At 40.5% G+C, this 17,056-nt stretch overlaps 1 protein-coding gene across 1 annotated transcript; it reads left to right on the forward strand.

Moving 5' to 3' along the window:
- Positions 1–4,124: 4,124 nt before the first annotated feature.
- LOC127162493 (uncharacterized) lies at positions 4,125–10,737 on the forward strand. The gene is given in 12 exon segments (XM_051105275.1): positions 4,125–4,137; positions 5,688–5,723; positions 6,110–6,190; positions 7,801–7,983; positions 8,056–8,187; positions 8,369–8,494; positions 9,311–9,535; positions 9,538–9,569; positions 9,708–9,738; positions 9,935–10,177; positions 10,263–10,388; positions 10,682–10,737. Coding segments are annotated over 12 exon segments (1,284 nt in total).
- Positions 10,738–17,056: the final 6,319 nt, after the last annotated feature.

Raw genomic sequence — 17,056 nt, forward strand, 5'->3', positions numbered from 1 at the left:
TTAATAAAAGCACAAAAGAAAATCATTGCATGGCAAATATTTGCACCTCAGACATACACCCTGCTTTGGCAGAGGTGCCTCCTAAATTGTGGGCAAAACACAAATATGATGTGGGTTTGATCAAGGGATGTGAACCGGTTGTAATCACTCTAAAATCTGATTACAGGCTGTGTCAACAGCAGTATCCTCTGAAGCAGAGGCAGTACTGGGTATAAAATCAGTGTTTGATTCACTTTTGAAAGAGGGTATAATAGTGCTATGTAATGATTCTCCAGTGCGCACTCCAATATTTAATGTGAAAATTATAAGGGATAAGGGCCAACCTACAGAATGGCGTTTTGTCCAAGAATTACAAGCAGTGAATGCAGCTGTCAGACAAAGGGCCCCTCAGTGCCAAATCCATACACAATCTTGTCACAAATTCAGCAAGATGCAACATTCTTTTCAGTGGTAGACTTGGCTAATGCATTTTTTAGCATGCCACTGGACAAAAAAACAGTGGCTACTAGTTTGCATTTGAATTCAATGGCAAAAGGCTATAAATTTACGTGTTTGAGTCAGGGTTTTTCAAACAACCCCTATGATAGATAACAAAGTGCTTCAAAGAAGCCTAGAACCTTTGACTCTGACAGCTGAAAATGCTTTGCTATAATATGTAAAGGTTTATTAGTTTCTTATTAGTAGAGATGAATACATGTGGCTGACACTGTCTCTCTCCTGAAGCATTTGGCTCAGGAGGGCTACAAGGTCAGCCTGCCAGAACTACAGTTTATAAAAACAACAAGTAACCATTTTTGTGTCATGTCATAACACCCAACAGTAAGTCCCTGTCTGACAAAAGAGTGCAGGCCATAAAAGATGTACTGAAGCCAATCACAAAGAAACATTCATTACAAATTATGCGATTCTCAAGCAGCCTCTGAGAGCCCTAACAATAGGGACGGGGCTGAAGTCATGCAACAAAATTAAGTGGACAGAGGAGGTGGCCGAGGCATTCGTGAACATGAAAGTTCAACTGTCTCCGGCGCCGACTTTGGGCCTACCGGTACCAACAAAGCTTTTTGTTCAGATGGTGGATGAGAAAAATGGGTTTATGACTTCTGTTCTCTTGAACATGAAAGTAGTCTCCGGCGCCATGGGGACAGCATCATGGGGACAGACTGTGACCTGTGGCCTATTTTTCAAGCAAGTTCGATCCAGTAGCAGCAGGTCTGCCATGGTGTCTGAGGGTGGTGGCGTCTGCTTGAAGGCCGTGATGGAGTCTAGAAAATTTGTAGGGTACTCTGACCTGACATTGATGGTGCCACACTGTCTTGTTCATCAACATTCTTTCTGACGCCATCTTGGTCTCCCTTTTCTTGCACAGAAATTCTACATGTGTACTGTTTCTACAATGATTGCACCACACCCTTTTGAAATATCTTCTTGCTTTGTGTCCTTTTATTCCACGTTTGTAACATTATGATTATTATGACAGGACAGATCAGAGCTGACAGAAAGCAAAGTGAGAGAGAGATGTAGGGCGGAATCAGGAAAGGTCCTTGAGTCGGGATTTGAATTTGGGAGGCTTTGGGATTGATTATGTCAGTGCGCTGCCCACAAGGCTATTGCTGTAAAATCCAATAGTGTACCTTACTTGTATATAATTAGTTATCTTTACTTAGTTGCTCTACTTACTAGGTTTTATCAAGTTACAGCTAATTCCAAGGCGAAAAAAACAGTTTACTTGCTGCTTTGAGTAAGGCTTACTTAAAATATTCAAGTAGTCACAACAAAACCAATGACATGAATACACCAGTGAGAGGCAGCAGTGCGCTAATGTGTTGCTAATGTGCAACAAAACCACAGAAGAAGAAATTAGGACAGTTAGAGCATGTGCAACAAGCAATGTTTTGAATTTGTGCTGACATCGGTTGGCTCCAGCTAATTGGTGAAGAATTTGCTGAAGCTGGGAAAAGAAGCAGAGACTGCTTGCATTTTTACCTCTGGACAAAGACACTAAGGTAAGTTATCAAAAAAATAATTGTGTGTAAATGCGTCTTTCTGTCTGCTGCTAATTTTAACTGACTTAGCCCTATTTTGTGCATGGGCTGCATGTAAAGTAGACAAAAGACAAGTGATTCTGTTTACACTAGATGCTTTTTTACTGTCACAAATGTAAAACTTTGTAGTTAGTTTTCTGTTTTGCCCAGAGTTGATGTAGCAAACTCATGTTGATTTTAAGTTAATTTTTTCAATTTACAATTTTATCATCATATATGTTTTAATATGTCACAGTTATTGCCATTGCATGATTAAACCTTTGTGGTTTAAATTAAATGAGCTCTTTGTCTCACAGTAATTTTTAATTTTTATTTCTACAGTAATACAGAGGAAATGCTGCTTTTGAATTGATTTTATGACTGTGGCTTCAAATAGATATGTATAGAAATGTGGACACTTTTTCTTTCTTTCTTTCTTTCTTTCTTTCTTTCTTAATGTAACCCTTCTAAAACATGCAACTATCAAGGAATGAATGTGTCTGTAATCTAGAAGCCACAACACTAGTGTAACTTACTTTTATTTGTCATATTTAGGACAAGTGTTTGTGGCAACTGCCTTCTCTGAACAGCGGTCTCATCAGCACAGGCCTCAGTACACTGGAGGTGAGATATTTCAAGCTAATACACAGCAGTACAGCAGTTTTTTTTACTCAGTAATCACTGTGCTACACTATTTACAATTTCATTTAAAAAAAGTCTTGCATATGCAGTATACCTCTAACCACTTTTTTTTTTTTTTTTTGCAGATTTAAGAGGACACTTCACACCCTACAACCCCTAAAATGTATGTTGCTATGTTAATTGTTTTCAAAAATTTTTAAATAAACAGTTATTGACCTCTTTATTGACACTTTGACAAAAACATTTGTACTGTAACACTTGAATGTCTTAAACTTTTTTTTTTCTTTTTTTTTTCTTCTAGAACCCAGATTTGGCAGCACTGCACACCCATCTCGGGCCTTCCTGTTTCATTTTGTGATTACCCCAGATACTTCTACTACTAACCCGCTTTGTAAGTTCTAAAAAAAAAAATAAATAAAAAAATACACCTTAAACAAACACTTAATTGTGGGAAAATGTAATGTGTATTTGCTCTTATATTACTGAGATACTTCTATAAGATTATTGTTGATTATATACCTCGTTCACCCAAAAAAGAAAACTATGCCATTTAATCTCCCTCATGTCATTCCAAAATGAACAAAAGTCATGGGTGAGTAAATGATAACAAATTTAAATTTTTGGTGAACCAGGCAGGACTGATAACACTGACAAATAACCATCACATTGCCCTACTTAATATTTTATTTGTTTGTTTTTTATGCAGGTGTCTGATGTTGATGCAGTCTGGACACTAATATGTGTTGGATTGCTGACCATCATTGATGATGATGTATTTCTCCAAATCTTCTCTGCCTTGACCCTGTGTCTTCTGCCATCATTGTTCAGGGTACACTGCAAAGAACAGTCTGTAGAATCTACATCAACTGTTTGCTTCTGGAATGTCATTTGGTACATTTGAATCACTGCTACATTTGGATTGACCTAATACCATGAAAAACACTTGGAGATTCATTCAAAGTGTGGTGCTTTACTTGGGACAAAACAAAACCCTAAAACTAAAGTAATTTTTTGAATTATATAATCCATTGGCAACATGTGCAGCCTACCCAGTGCCATACTTAAACTCATCCTCCTACTGCTACCTCCACTTCTTACACTAAGCATACCCTAAATCAGATTGTTGTTGGTTTGTATCAGATTGTTGTTGGTTTGTGTAATACATTACCTTTAACTTTGAATTGTCACTGCCTTAAATGTATGTGTCATATGAATGGAACATTGTTTTCATTAATTTGTAATGGTTTTTTGAAGCACTTAAGTTACTAGACTAGTTAAATTACTACTATTACTACTCAGGGGCGTCGTTAGGGCTAATAATTCGAGGCTCGAGCCCCGAACGATTTTCCTCTAGCCCCGAATGTTTTTGTATCGCCCTATGATTTCCGAGGAATTCACTGAGTTTGTCAAAGTTTGAATGAATGAATCAAAAGCCAGTCATTACACTTCAATCAAATCGCGATGTGGACTATCTGTAAATATTGGGCCGCAAAATTCCATTTAAATATGAATCCTGCATGTTCTGCGTGTCTCTTTATGAATGAATGGTGCAGACGCAGGCGCGGTTTCCTTTACTACACACAAGCGCGCGTGACGCTCGCGGTGATTTCATAATTTCAGCGGCTGCCATAGAAAATGCATGAACAACATCTCCAGAAGTGCTCTGAGAGTACTTTGTGACCACTTCACCGTTTCATTTGAGTAAACCAGGGTCATATACTTACAGAAATGTAAAGGTATTCAGGGAAACCTAGAAAAATCCAGGTTCACCCACCTGTGTCTAACAAAACGTTAGAGTATGATACGTACGTCATGCATACATCATACGTAAGTATGATGTGAGCTCCTATCCATCACTACTAGCCCCTGATGTTTTTAAATCCTAGAAACGCCCGTTACTACTTAAATTAATAGTTAGTAATTTAAGTGCTTAGTTGCATTTACTTGAACAGAAATCTAATTTATTGCTAAAACCATGAAAACCGATAGCTTTACATAAACCAAGTAAGCATTACTCTAGCACCAGAGTAACGCTTACTTGATTTATTTAAGGCAATCGGTTTGCATGGTTTTAGCAATAAATTAGATTTCTGTTCAAGTAAATACAACTAAGTGATTCTGAGTTACCAGAACTTGCGTGTAAGTTTACAACACTAAATAAACCTTTCTAAGTACAAAATACTGTTCTTATTTCACTTTACTTGCTTTTTTCAAGGCAATCGGTTTGCATGCTTTTTTTAAGTAAGGTTTACTAATTAGAATTTACAGTGTGGCGCTGACTGGGAACGTTATTCTATGATTGCAAAATAATAACCCCAAAAATGTCCATTAGGGAAATTTTTTACATTTTATTTTTAGGTTATTAAAAATAAACACCCTGAAACATTCCGGGAACGTTATTTTATGGTTGCAAAAAATTAAACCTAAAAAGAACGCTCCTAGAATGTTGGGTCCTTGGTCCTCAAAAAGAAAAAAAAACAAAAACAAAACAAAAAAAACCTAACGTTAGGGGACCCTTCTGTGTTTGCTGGGGTTTGCCTATAATGAATGAAGTTGTCTGCACTGTGAAATCAGCAATGACTAATCTGAACGATTCTGACTGAACAGTGCATTCATTAGCTAGAGAATCGTTTGTGATTCGTTGTGTGGTTTAATGCGTAAACACGTCAAATAAAATATGATGCAACATGAGCAGATATAAATTTAGTGCCGTAATTGACACTTTTCATTTCATTTTCACTTTATTCGTGACAGTGTGAGAAACATAAACATTATATGGTTGAACACACTGACAAGTTTTAATATATAACAATATATATTTGAGAGCGCTCACACTAGATTTAAGTCAATGAAAATGTTTTGATAATGTAAATATTTTTGCTTACTTTCTGTACAATGAAAGTGTTATACTTAGTAACTCACAATGTTTTTATAAAAAAAAAAAAAAAGGAAAAATGGAATAAAACCAACAGGTCTACATCAGTTCTACAGAACTGTCACAGGTTTTTCTCTTTGTGTTTTTAGTGCTGATTTCAAACATCAACTCTGGACATACTGAGGGTGAGTCAATTTGATTCATATATTTTCAACACATATAAATGATTCTACAATAACTGTTACAAACCATCTGATTACTTACACTTTATAATGATTATAAATAAACCCTTTTAACAAGTTCAATTATTCATGTGACAGTTCTGATAATTCAGAATCAGAACATTGAGAGAACATCTAGATGTTGTTTGAAAACTTGTTGAAAAACTTTCACAGTTTCATAATCCAACTGGCCAATGATTGTATACTGACAGATATTCTATAAATGACTATAATAGCTATAGAGAACAATATTTCAGTCTCATCTTGGCATGTGTGATTTAAAATCAAGTAACTGTTCATATAGTAAAAGCAGCACATTATTTTCATTGTGAATTGTTGTCATTGTACAGAAAGACCAAAAGCCAAAGTGACCATCAAACCTGCTCAACAGAGGAGAGGAGAGACAGTCACTCTCAGATGTGACATACAGGTGCTGGTCATATAATTAAAATATCTTTAAAAAGTTGATTTATTTCACTAATTCCATTCAAGAAGTGAAACTTGTATAATGTATACACTCATTCCACACAGACTGATATATTTCAAGTGTTTATTTCTTTTAATTTTGATGATTATAACTGACAACTAATGAAAACCCCAAAATCAGTATCTCAGAAAATTAGAATATTGTGAAAAGGTTCAGTATTGAAGACACCTGGTGCCACACTCTAATCAGCTAATTAACTCAAAACACCTGCAAAGGCCTTTAAATGATCTCTCAGTCTAGTTCTGTAGGCTACACAATCATGGGGAAGACTTGGGGAAGATTTGACAGTTGTCCAAAAGACGACCACTGACACCTTGCACAAGGAGCACAAGACACAAAAGGTCATTGCAAAAGAGGCTGACTGTTCACAGAGCTCTGTGTCCAAGCACATTAATAGAGAGGCGAAGGGAAGGAAAAGATGTGGTAGAAAAAAGTGAGCAATAGGGATAACCGCACCCTGGAGAGAATTGTGAAACAAAACCCATTCAAAAATGTGGGGGAGATTCACAAAGAGTGGACTGCAGCTGGAGTCAGTGCTTCAAGAACCACTACGCACAGACGTATGCAAGACATGGGTTTCAGCTGTCGCATTCCTTGCGTCAAGCCACTCTTGAATAACAGACAGCGTCAGAAGCGTCTCGCCTGGGCTAAAGACAAAAAGGACTGGACTGCTGCTGAGTGGTCCCAAGTTATGTTTTCTGATGAAAGTAAATTTTGCATTTCCTTTGGAAATCAGGGTCCCAGAGTCTGGAGGAAGAGAGGAGAGGCACAGAATCCACGTTGCTTGAGGTCCAGTGTAAAGTTTCCACAGTCAGTGATGGTTTGGGGTGCCATGTCATCTGCTGGTGTTGGTCCACTGTGTTTTCTCCACCAAGGTTTCTGTCCAAGGTCAACGCAGCTGTATACCAGGACGTTTTAGAGCACTTCATGGTTCCTGCTGCTGACCAACTTTATGGAAATGCAGATTTCATTTTCCAACAGGACTTGGCACCTGCACACAGTGCCAAAGCTACCAGTACCTGGTTTAAGGACCATAGTATCCCTGTTCTTAATTGGCCAGCAAACTCGCCTGACCTTAACCCCATAGAAAATCTATGGGGTATTGTGAAGAGGAAGATGCGATATGCCAGACCCAACAATGCAGAAGAGCTGAAGGCCACTATCAGAGCAACCTGAGCTCTCATCAGCCACAGACTGATCGACTCCATCCCACGCCGCATTGCTGCAGTAATTCAGGCAAAAGGAGCCCCAACTAAGTATTGAGTGCTGTACATGCTCATACTTTTCATGTTCATACTTTTCAGTTGGCCAAGATTTCTAAAAATCCTTTCTTTGTATTGGTCTTATGTAATATTCTAATTTTCTGAGATACTGAATTTGGGGTTTTCATTAGTTGTCAATTATAATCAACAAAATTAAAAGAAATAAACACTTGAAATATATCAGTCTGTGTGGAATGAATGTATACATTATACAAGTTTCACTTCTTGAATGGAATTGGTGAAATAAATCAACTTTTTGAAGATATTCTAATAATATGACCAGCACCTGTATATGATGGAGTCACTAGATGGCAGTACAGTTGGTATAAAGGCTCAGACAGTGTTTTCAGTGATAAACAGGAACACACATTCAGTCCTGTTAAAGAGGTTGACGCAGGTAAATACTCCTGTTATGGAGTAGAGACGGAAGGATCACGAACATCAAACAGTGATGAAGTTACACTGACAGTATCAGGTGAGTTTGATCATCTCTTCACATTCACACACAAGTTTAACATGTTATTAATGAGGGATTTATCAACTTCAGTTCCCAAAGCAGTTTTAAGTGTTTCTCCACAGATGTGGTTGACTGAAGGAGATTCAGTGACTCTGATCTGTCAGATTAATGGCTTCTCTACAGGCTGGACATTCAGCTGGTTCACTGAGACTGTCTCATCAAGTAAGATATAATGTGCTTCATATAGTAACATCTGAATAAACTGGTTTCATAAAAACTTTTAGAGATTCAAAATATTTAATCATTGGGATTGTACCAACCCAAGTAATTTATAAACCATGTAAAAATATCTGCTCATTTTTACTTTATACAAACTACAGCAATCATTATATTCTGCTCTCAGACAGCAGCAGAGGAGCTGGAGGAAACTACACTGTCAGTTCTGCTGCTCTAAATCACACAGGAGTTTATTTGTGCAAACCAGCCTATAACACACAGTACAGCAACACACAGTTAATATGGGTCACTGGTGAGTTCAAACTGAACCACAGAATGAATGAAACATGATGTTTTTAGAGCTTGAAGTGTCTTGAAATTTTATTCTGTCATAATATACGGCTACTTTTAATGGTGTCAATGTAGAAAGATGTTTTTGCTGTCAGGTGTAGTTACTGCATCTACTAGCAGGGCCTAAACAGACCAAACTAACCAGCAAAACCTTGATTCCTGGGTTAGCTGCAAAAATGTAAATTATTTAATTCTAATGGTAGAAAATTGTCATGAAAAACTAAAATATAACTATTGTCACAAAAGTGTTAATTACATAAGTGGACCTGAGGGAAAATAAAGGCGTAATAAAAATGTATAATCTGACCTATTTAATATATAATGTTTTCATTATGAAATGTATTTTTAATTTTTATTTCATTGATCACACCTCAATTCTAGGAGGCATTTTAACAAAAACACAGGACACTCCATCAATGTGCACATCAGCAAATTTTATAGGCTGGACCATATAAACACTTAATCAGTCATTTTACAGTTTGATTAATATCTGCCTACTAATTATATCTTAATATACAACACATTCAGTTAACTATAAATACTACTAGATTCACACTGTATAGGCAAAGAAGAACTGACTCCTGATTTGAGTCTGGTTCCTCCCCAGGTGTTTTTTTTTTTTCCTCCAGTAGTAACACCTTATGCAGGTTTTTGTCGTTTGTCATTACAGTTGTCTTTGGCTTGTTTGCTGATGGCATAATGACACATTTATTAATCAATATACCAATAAAACTGTCTTGACTTGATTTCCAAATTGTTTCTGTAATTGTCTTCTCAGGTGTTTCTCCTCCAGTCTCTCTGATCATCAGTCCCAACAGAACTCAACACTTCACATCTGTCTCTGTCTCTGTCTCTCTGAGCTGTGAGGACCAGAGTGACTCTACTGGATGGAAAGTGAGAAGAAACACAGACAGATATGGGCTAAAATATTGTTCATCATTATTGTGGGGATCACAAACAGGATCTACATGTACAATCAGATCCACCACCCAATATGACACTGGAGTGAGTCTGAATCTTGAGAGAAATATCATCCTGTTAACCCTCCTGTTACCCGAAAATCCGCTAACACCTTTTTTACAGTGGGGTCAATTTGACCCCAGCAAGTGAAACCTCCAGAATATGACTTTTTGACAATAAAATTTGTGTCAGGTCATTTATACCTTGTTGACTAGTTAAATAGGCCTTTTAATATCACTGTACACTGTGAGTCACTGTTCATTTGCCCACACCATGTAAACAAATAAATGTTTATTTATGAATTCTGTATTTATTATAATTATTTTTTCTACTATAACTTTGTCTGTGCATAATTACTAGAGCATCCTCCACTGAACACTTGTGATCCATTTTTACTATATTTTTACTATTTGTCAGTTGATGTTTTGCTCTGTTTCTGTAGTTGGTGTGATTCTGGAGAGTCCTGTTCATCCTGTGACTGAAGGAGATACTCTGATTCTACACTGTTTATATCAAAATACAACACCACCAAACCTCAGAGCTGATTTCTATAAAGATGAATCACTCATCCAGAGTCAAACTACAGAGATGATCATCTCTACTGTCTCAAAGTCACATGAGGGTTTCTACTACTGCAAACACCCAGAGAGAGGAGAGTCACCCAAGAGCTGGATCTCAGTCACAGGTGAGACTAGGAAACTATAAACACTATTGAAATGTTTCTGTATAATATACAGCCCTAATATGACTGTAAAATGTGTTCATCTCAGCTTCCTCCAGAAGATCAGGATCTGATGGTCTCAATCCTGTGATAGTTGGAGTGACTGCTGGACTGACTGTCACATTTTTGATTGTTGTCTTTTTGGTCCTGTTGTGGCGCTACAGAAACAACAAAGGTTCATCTTCTGCCATATTACAATTCAATGATGCACACTATTTTCCTAAACCTGTGACCCATCATTCTACAACAGCCTAAGCTAAACATCTAAAACTTTAACACTGATTTTAAAGGGTTTCTGGGTAGTTTTTCTACTGGGCAGGTATTGCTCCAAATAATAGACTACTACAGATTAGCCATTTATGTATGTATAAAGGAGATGTATTTATTTATTTATTTTATTTATTTATTTATTTTTTGGACCCTCTTATTTCCTCAATATATTTTCATAAACATTTAATGTTTGACTAGGTGGAAGATCTCAGTCTCCCTCTAGTGTCAGTCAACAGCAGAACAGCAGTCTATGAGGGGTGGCAACTCTAAAGAAAGCCCTCATGCATATTTTTGGGGGATTTATAGTCTGACATACACAGTTGTGTTCACAAATATTGCATTACCATTAAGTAATCATCTATACTGTTTAAAATGAAAAAAAAAAAAAAAACATTTCAATGTTCACCATGGCACCAAGTCAATAAACAATATATATTAAAAAAAAAGAAAAAGAAAAAATTCAACAGGTTATACAGTAAATGTTTCAGAGCTTGTATCACTAAAGAAGACATGAGATTGTATTAAATTACTACTTAGATGGTATAAATCACGTTTTAGTGCAAGTTTAAGATGTTAATGTTGATGATTTAATATTCATTTACTAACATTAGTAAGAAATTTATTACAATTCTTATTATAATATTAAAGCACTGAAACTGGATCAGTTTTGGAAACAATGTTTGATTTTCTGTTATTAACAGAGGTGGGAATGTCTGCAATCACTCATGACACACAATCAACCATACTGTAACGTGGAGAGGGAGACGAGAGGCGAGGGGATCCATATGCAAGCCTTTATTAGTGGGACAAGGCAAAGACATGGTCAGACAGGCAGGGTCAGAACAATAACAAACAGGTATTCAGAGGGAGGCACAAGAGAAGTCCGTGATGCTGGCGTGGGTCGATCAATGGCGAACATAATCCATAACGTGCGACTGAAGAATAATCCTTATAACGAGCATGAGTCCAAAAAGGCAGGCAGCGAGACAGACGAAACGAGATGGCCAGGAGAGAATACTAAACTAAGGAAACTAGGAACTCAGGAACACAGGAACTAGGAAACTAGGAACTCAGGAAACTTAGAAAAACAAGGAAACAAACTCTGCTAAGGTGCTAGCACTAGGAGAGCGCTAAATGCAACCAGTGCAGTTCTCCACATAACACTCCACAATACACGGCACCTGCCGAGTGAAAGTCCGGGGCTTTTATAGGGTTGCTGATTGGCCACAGGTGCATGGTGCAATCAGCGTGGTGGATAGTGGGAGATGCAGTCCGGGGTGTAGTGCAACAGTCTGTGTGTAATAATGGAACGAGAGCGACATCTGGTGGTGAGCGGACCGCAGGTCACCGACCAGATTTGTGACATAGCCCCCCCACAAAGAGCGGCTTCCAGGCGCTCCAACAGAACAACAGTCCAGGGGAGCAGGGGAGCGGGAGCGAGACAGGACGAGGGTTGGAGGATCAGGTCCATGCGGAGGACCTGGTGACTGAAGCAGGACCGACAGAGCAGGATCCCTCCAGGGCGGAGCAGGAGGCGGAGCAAGAGCCCTCCAGGGCGGAGCCGGAGGCAGAGCAGGAGGCGCTGGGGCCCTCCAGGGTGGAACAGGAGGTGCCGGGGCCCTCCAGGGCGGAACAGGAGGCGCCGGGGCCCTCCAGGGCGGAACAGGAGGCGGAGCAGGAACCCTCCAGGGCGGAGCAGGAGGCGCAGGGGCCCTCCAGGGCGGAGCAGGAGGCACAGGGGCCCTCCAGGGCGGAGCAGGAGGTGCAGCAAGAGCCCTCCAGGGCGGAGGCAGAGCAAGAGCCCTCCAGGGCGGAGCCGGAGGCGCAGGAGGCCTCCAGGGCAGAGCAGGAACCTGTGTCATATACGGGGACCTGGGGAGAACAGGGACAGAGGAGGCAGACAGAATAAGGGGAGAAGCAGAGAGTGTAAAGGTTAACGCCGCCTCCCTGGGAGGTTCCACGGCGAAAGCCGACACCTCAGGAGGCATGGGCGCAGCTTCTCCGGCGACAGAGGCCTCTTGAGCAGACTTGTGGTCGGACAAGACCTCTGTAGCAGACTTGTGAGCCGACGTGACCTCAGGAGCAGGCTTGTGAACAGACGTGGCCTCAGGAGCAGGCTTGTGAACAGACGTGACCTCAGGAGCAGACTTGTGAACAGACGTGACCTCAGGAGCGTAGTGTGCCACCCATATACTGAGAATGGTGATAGCCATCACCCTGGCACACATAACATGACAAGACTCTGGGAGGTCGGACAAGACTTGACAGGACTCTTGATGATCAGACATGTCGTGACGAAACTCTGGACAGACAGTGGAGCTGTGACGGGGCTCTGGGAGGTCAGACGAGATGTGACTTGGCTCTGGACAAACAGACGAGACGTGACTTGACTCTGGACGGACAGACGAGACGTGACTTGACTCTGGACGGACAGACGAGACGTGACTTGACTCTGGGACAACAGCTGTAACTTGACTTGTCTTAGGAAAAGCAGCTCTGACTTGACTTGACGCAGGAACAACAGCAGTAGCTTTACTTGACCTTGGGAACATGGCTGTAACTTGACTTGACACTGGAGGTACAATTGTGATTCGACTTGACAGAGGAAATACAGCTGTAGCTTGACTTGACTTAGGAAGAACAGCTTTGACTTGCCTTGACACAGGAAATACAGCTTGAACTCGACTTGACCCTGGAGACACAGTTGTAGCTTGACTTGACACCGGAAATACAATGGTGACTCGACTTGACAGAGGAAATACAGCTGTAGCTTGACTTGACTTAGGAAAAGCAGTTCTGACTTGACACAGGAAACACAGCTCTAACTTGACTTGACACAGGAAACACAGCTCTAACTTGACTTGACACAGGAACGAGTGCTGTAATCTTGCTTGACTCTGGAGTGGCAGCCATATCTTGACTAGACTCAGAAACAGCTTGACTTGACTTGACTTGGAAGCTTCACTTGACTCAGGAAACACAGCTGCAACTTGACTTGACTCGGAAACTTGACTTGACTCAGGAACTTGACTTGACTCAGGAAACGCAGCTGCAACTTGACTTGACTCGGAAACTTGACTTGACTCAGGAAACGCAGCTGCAACTTGACTTGACTCAGAAACTTGACTTGACTCAGGAAACACAGCTGCAACTTGACTGGACTCAGGCATGGCAGCTGTGATGTGACAGAGCTCCGTTATCGCCGCCATTTTGTAAACGGGCTCCGCCGTCACCGCCACTTTCTTCTTGTGCACGGACGCCGCTGTCGCTGCCATTATGTGAGTGCGCACCTGCGTGGCCGCCATCTTGTGAACGGGCACCGCTGTCGCCGCCCTTGCATGAGAGTGCTCCGGCACGGCCGCCATTTTGCGAACAGGTTGCGCGGCCGGCATTGCAAGCCTTTATTAGTGGGACGAGGCAAAGACATGGTCAGACAGGCAGGGTCAGAACAATAACAAACAGGTATTTGGAGGGAGGCACAAGAGAAGTCCGTGATGCTGGCGTGGGTCGATCAATGGTGAACATAATCCATAACGTGCGACTGAAGAAAAATTCTTATAACGAGCATGAGTCCAAAAAGGCAGGCAGCAAGACAGACGAAACGAGATGGCCAGGAGAGAATATTAAACTAAGGAAACTAGGAACTCAGGAACACGGGAACTAGGAAACTAGGAACTCAGGAAACTTAGAAAAACAAGGAAACAAACTCTGCTAAGGTGCTAGCACTAGGAGAGCGCTAAATGCAACCAGTGCAGTTCTCCACATAACACTCCACAATACACGGCACCTGCCGAGTGAAAGTCCGAGGCTTTTATAGGGTTGCTGATTGGCCACAGGTGTATGGCGCAATCAGCGTGGTGGATAGTGGGAGATGCAGTCCGGGGTGTAGTGCAACAGTCTGTGTGTAATAATGGAACAAGTGCGACATCTGGTGGTGAGCGGACTGCAGGTCACCGACCAGATTTGTGACACATACAATCTAGCAACACCCCAGCAACTACATAGCAAGAGCCTAGCAACCACCCAGAATATCCTAGCAACCAACACGCAACACTTCACCAAACATCTAGAACATGTAACTGACCAAACTATTTATATTTTTAAACAAGTCTTAAGACAAGCCAGCATACATTTGTCTTTCAAACGTTTCAATCTAGTTACTACATGTATTCTTAAATGATTACACACAATTCAAACACAACAATGACTCTCCTGTGCAGTGAACACTCATGAGATCAGTAACACTAACAAAAAAGTCTTATTAGGAAATAATTTGCAACTCAAGGTCTATTACAGTATACAACATAACTTAAATTACAGATTTTGTAATTCAGCAATTAACTTTTGGGAAAAAAATATTTTCATTTTACTACTGTAAAGTAATCTTGCAGCAGATGAAAAGCACTAGAAAAGTTCAAAAAGTTCAGTCAATTTTGGAAAGTGTTAAAAAGGCAGAAGATGCTGGAAAAAACAAATAATGTGCAGGAGCTGGAGGATTTTTCTGAAGAACAGCAGGCAGATGAACTGCTCAGGACAAACAAGGGACTCATGAACAACTATCACAAAAGATAAAAACAGTCGTGGATCATCCAGGAAACAACACACAGTATTAAGATTAAAGGGTATGTAAACTTTTGAACGGGGTAATTTATATAAATTCATTTATTATTTTGTATTGGAATAAATATAAATGATTTCTTGCCTTATAAATGGGGTTGGGACCATCAGTTGTGTTGTGCAGAAGTCAGGTGGATACACAGCTGATAGTCCTACTGAATAGACTGTTAGAATGTGTATTATGGCAAGAAAAAAGCAGCTAAGTAAAGAAAAACGAGTGGCCATCATTACTTTAAGAAATGAAGGTCAGTCAGTCCGAAAAATTGGGAAAACTTTGAAAGTGTCCCCAAGTGCAGTCACAAAAACCATCAAGCGCTACAAAGAAACTGGCTCACATGCGGACCGCCCCAGGAACGGAGGACCAAGAGTCACCTCTGTTGCGGAGGATAAGTTCATCCGAGTCACCAGCCTCAGAAATCGCAGGTTAACAGCAGCTCAGATTAGAGACCAGGTCAATGCCACACAGAGTTCTAGCAGCAGACACATCTCTAGAACAACTGTTAAGAGGAGACTGTGTGAATCAGGCCTTCATGGTAGAATATCTGCTAGGAAACCACTGCTAAGGAGAGGCAACAAGCAGAAGAGACTTGTTTGGGCTAAAGAACACAAGGAATGGACATTAGACCAGTGGAAATCTGTGCTTTGGTCTGATGAGTCCAAATTTGAGATCTTTGGTTCCAACCACCGTGTCTTTGTGCGACGCAGAAAAGGTGAACGGATGGACTCTACATGCCTGGTTCCCACCGTGAAGCATGGAGGAGGAGGTGTGATGGTGTGGGGGTGCTTTGCTGGTAACACTGTTGGGGATTTATTCAAAATTGAAGGCATACTGAACCAGCATGGCTACCACAGCATCTTGCAGCGGCATGCTATTCCATTCGGTTTGCGTTTAGTTGGACCATCATTTATTTTTCAACAGGACAATGACCCCAAACACACCTCCAGGCTGTGTAAGGGCTATTTGACCAAGAAGGAGAGTGATGGGGTGCTGCGCCAGATGACCTGGCCTCCACAGTCACCGGACCTGAACCCAATCGAAATGGTTTGGGGTGAGCTGGACCGCAGAGTGAAGGCAAAAGGGCCAACAAGTGCTAAGCATCTCTGGGAACTCCTTCAAGACTGTTGGAAGACCATTTCAGGTGACTACCTCATGAAGCTCATCAAGAGAATGCCAAGAGTGTGCAAAGCAGTAATCAAAGCAAAAGGTGGCTACTTTAAAGAACCTAGAATATGACATATTTTCAGTTGTTTCACACTTTTTTGTTATGTATATAATTCCACATGTGTTAATTCATAGTTTTGATGCCTTCAGTGTGAATCTACAATAATCTACAAGAAAACTCTTTGAATGAGAAGGTGTGTCCAAACTTTTGGTCTGTACTGTAGATATAAAAAAAAAATTACAAAAAATATCAAGTTTGATTAGAATCCAATCATAAAACGTTTAAAAAAAAGTTTACTTTTAGCTGTCTGGTGCTGTGCTGTTAACAAGATGGACTGCCCACAAAAAACCATCATGCGGGCCCAAAAGGGCAAACCCACAAAGGGCCCAGAGTGGGTTTCGTTTTATTTTGACACTCAAAACCTACATAGGTCCCCCTAAGGGTAAAACTGCTGTGGGCCCCGCATGGGCTATCCCACATGGGGCCCATGAGGGTTTAGTGTGGGTTCACTCTGCCCACACTGTCCCACAGTAAACCCGCAGCGGACCCACGCAGGCATGTTTGCTGGGTCACTCCTCAAAGTTTAACGAGTGTGTTGAAGACACGGAGCTGGCGACGTTAGCTACATTAAAAACAGATGGGCAGCAATTAAACCTTATTTTATTGTAATAAAGATTTTACTGTAAACAACAAAAATTATAAATCACACAGCAAAACTACAGTTTATATTTATAATTGTGAACAATTATTCTAATTTCTCACTAAGAACAACAAGCAAGCTGCAACATAAGTC

This window comes from Labeo rohita, unplaced genomic scaffold, assembly GCF_022985175.1.
Source record: "Labeo rohita strain BAU-BD-2019 unplaced genomic scaffold, IGBB_LRoh.1.0 scaffold_95, whole genome shotgun sequence".
Taxonomy (NCBI): Eukaryota; Metazoa; Chordata; class Actinopteri; order Cypriniformes; family Cyprinidae; genus Labeo; species Labeo rohita.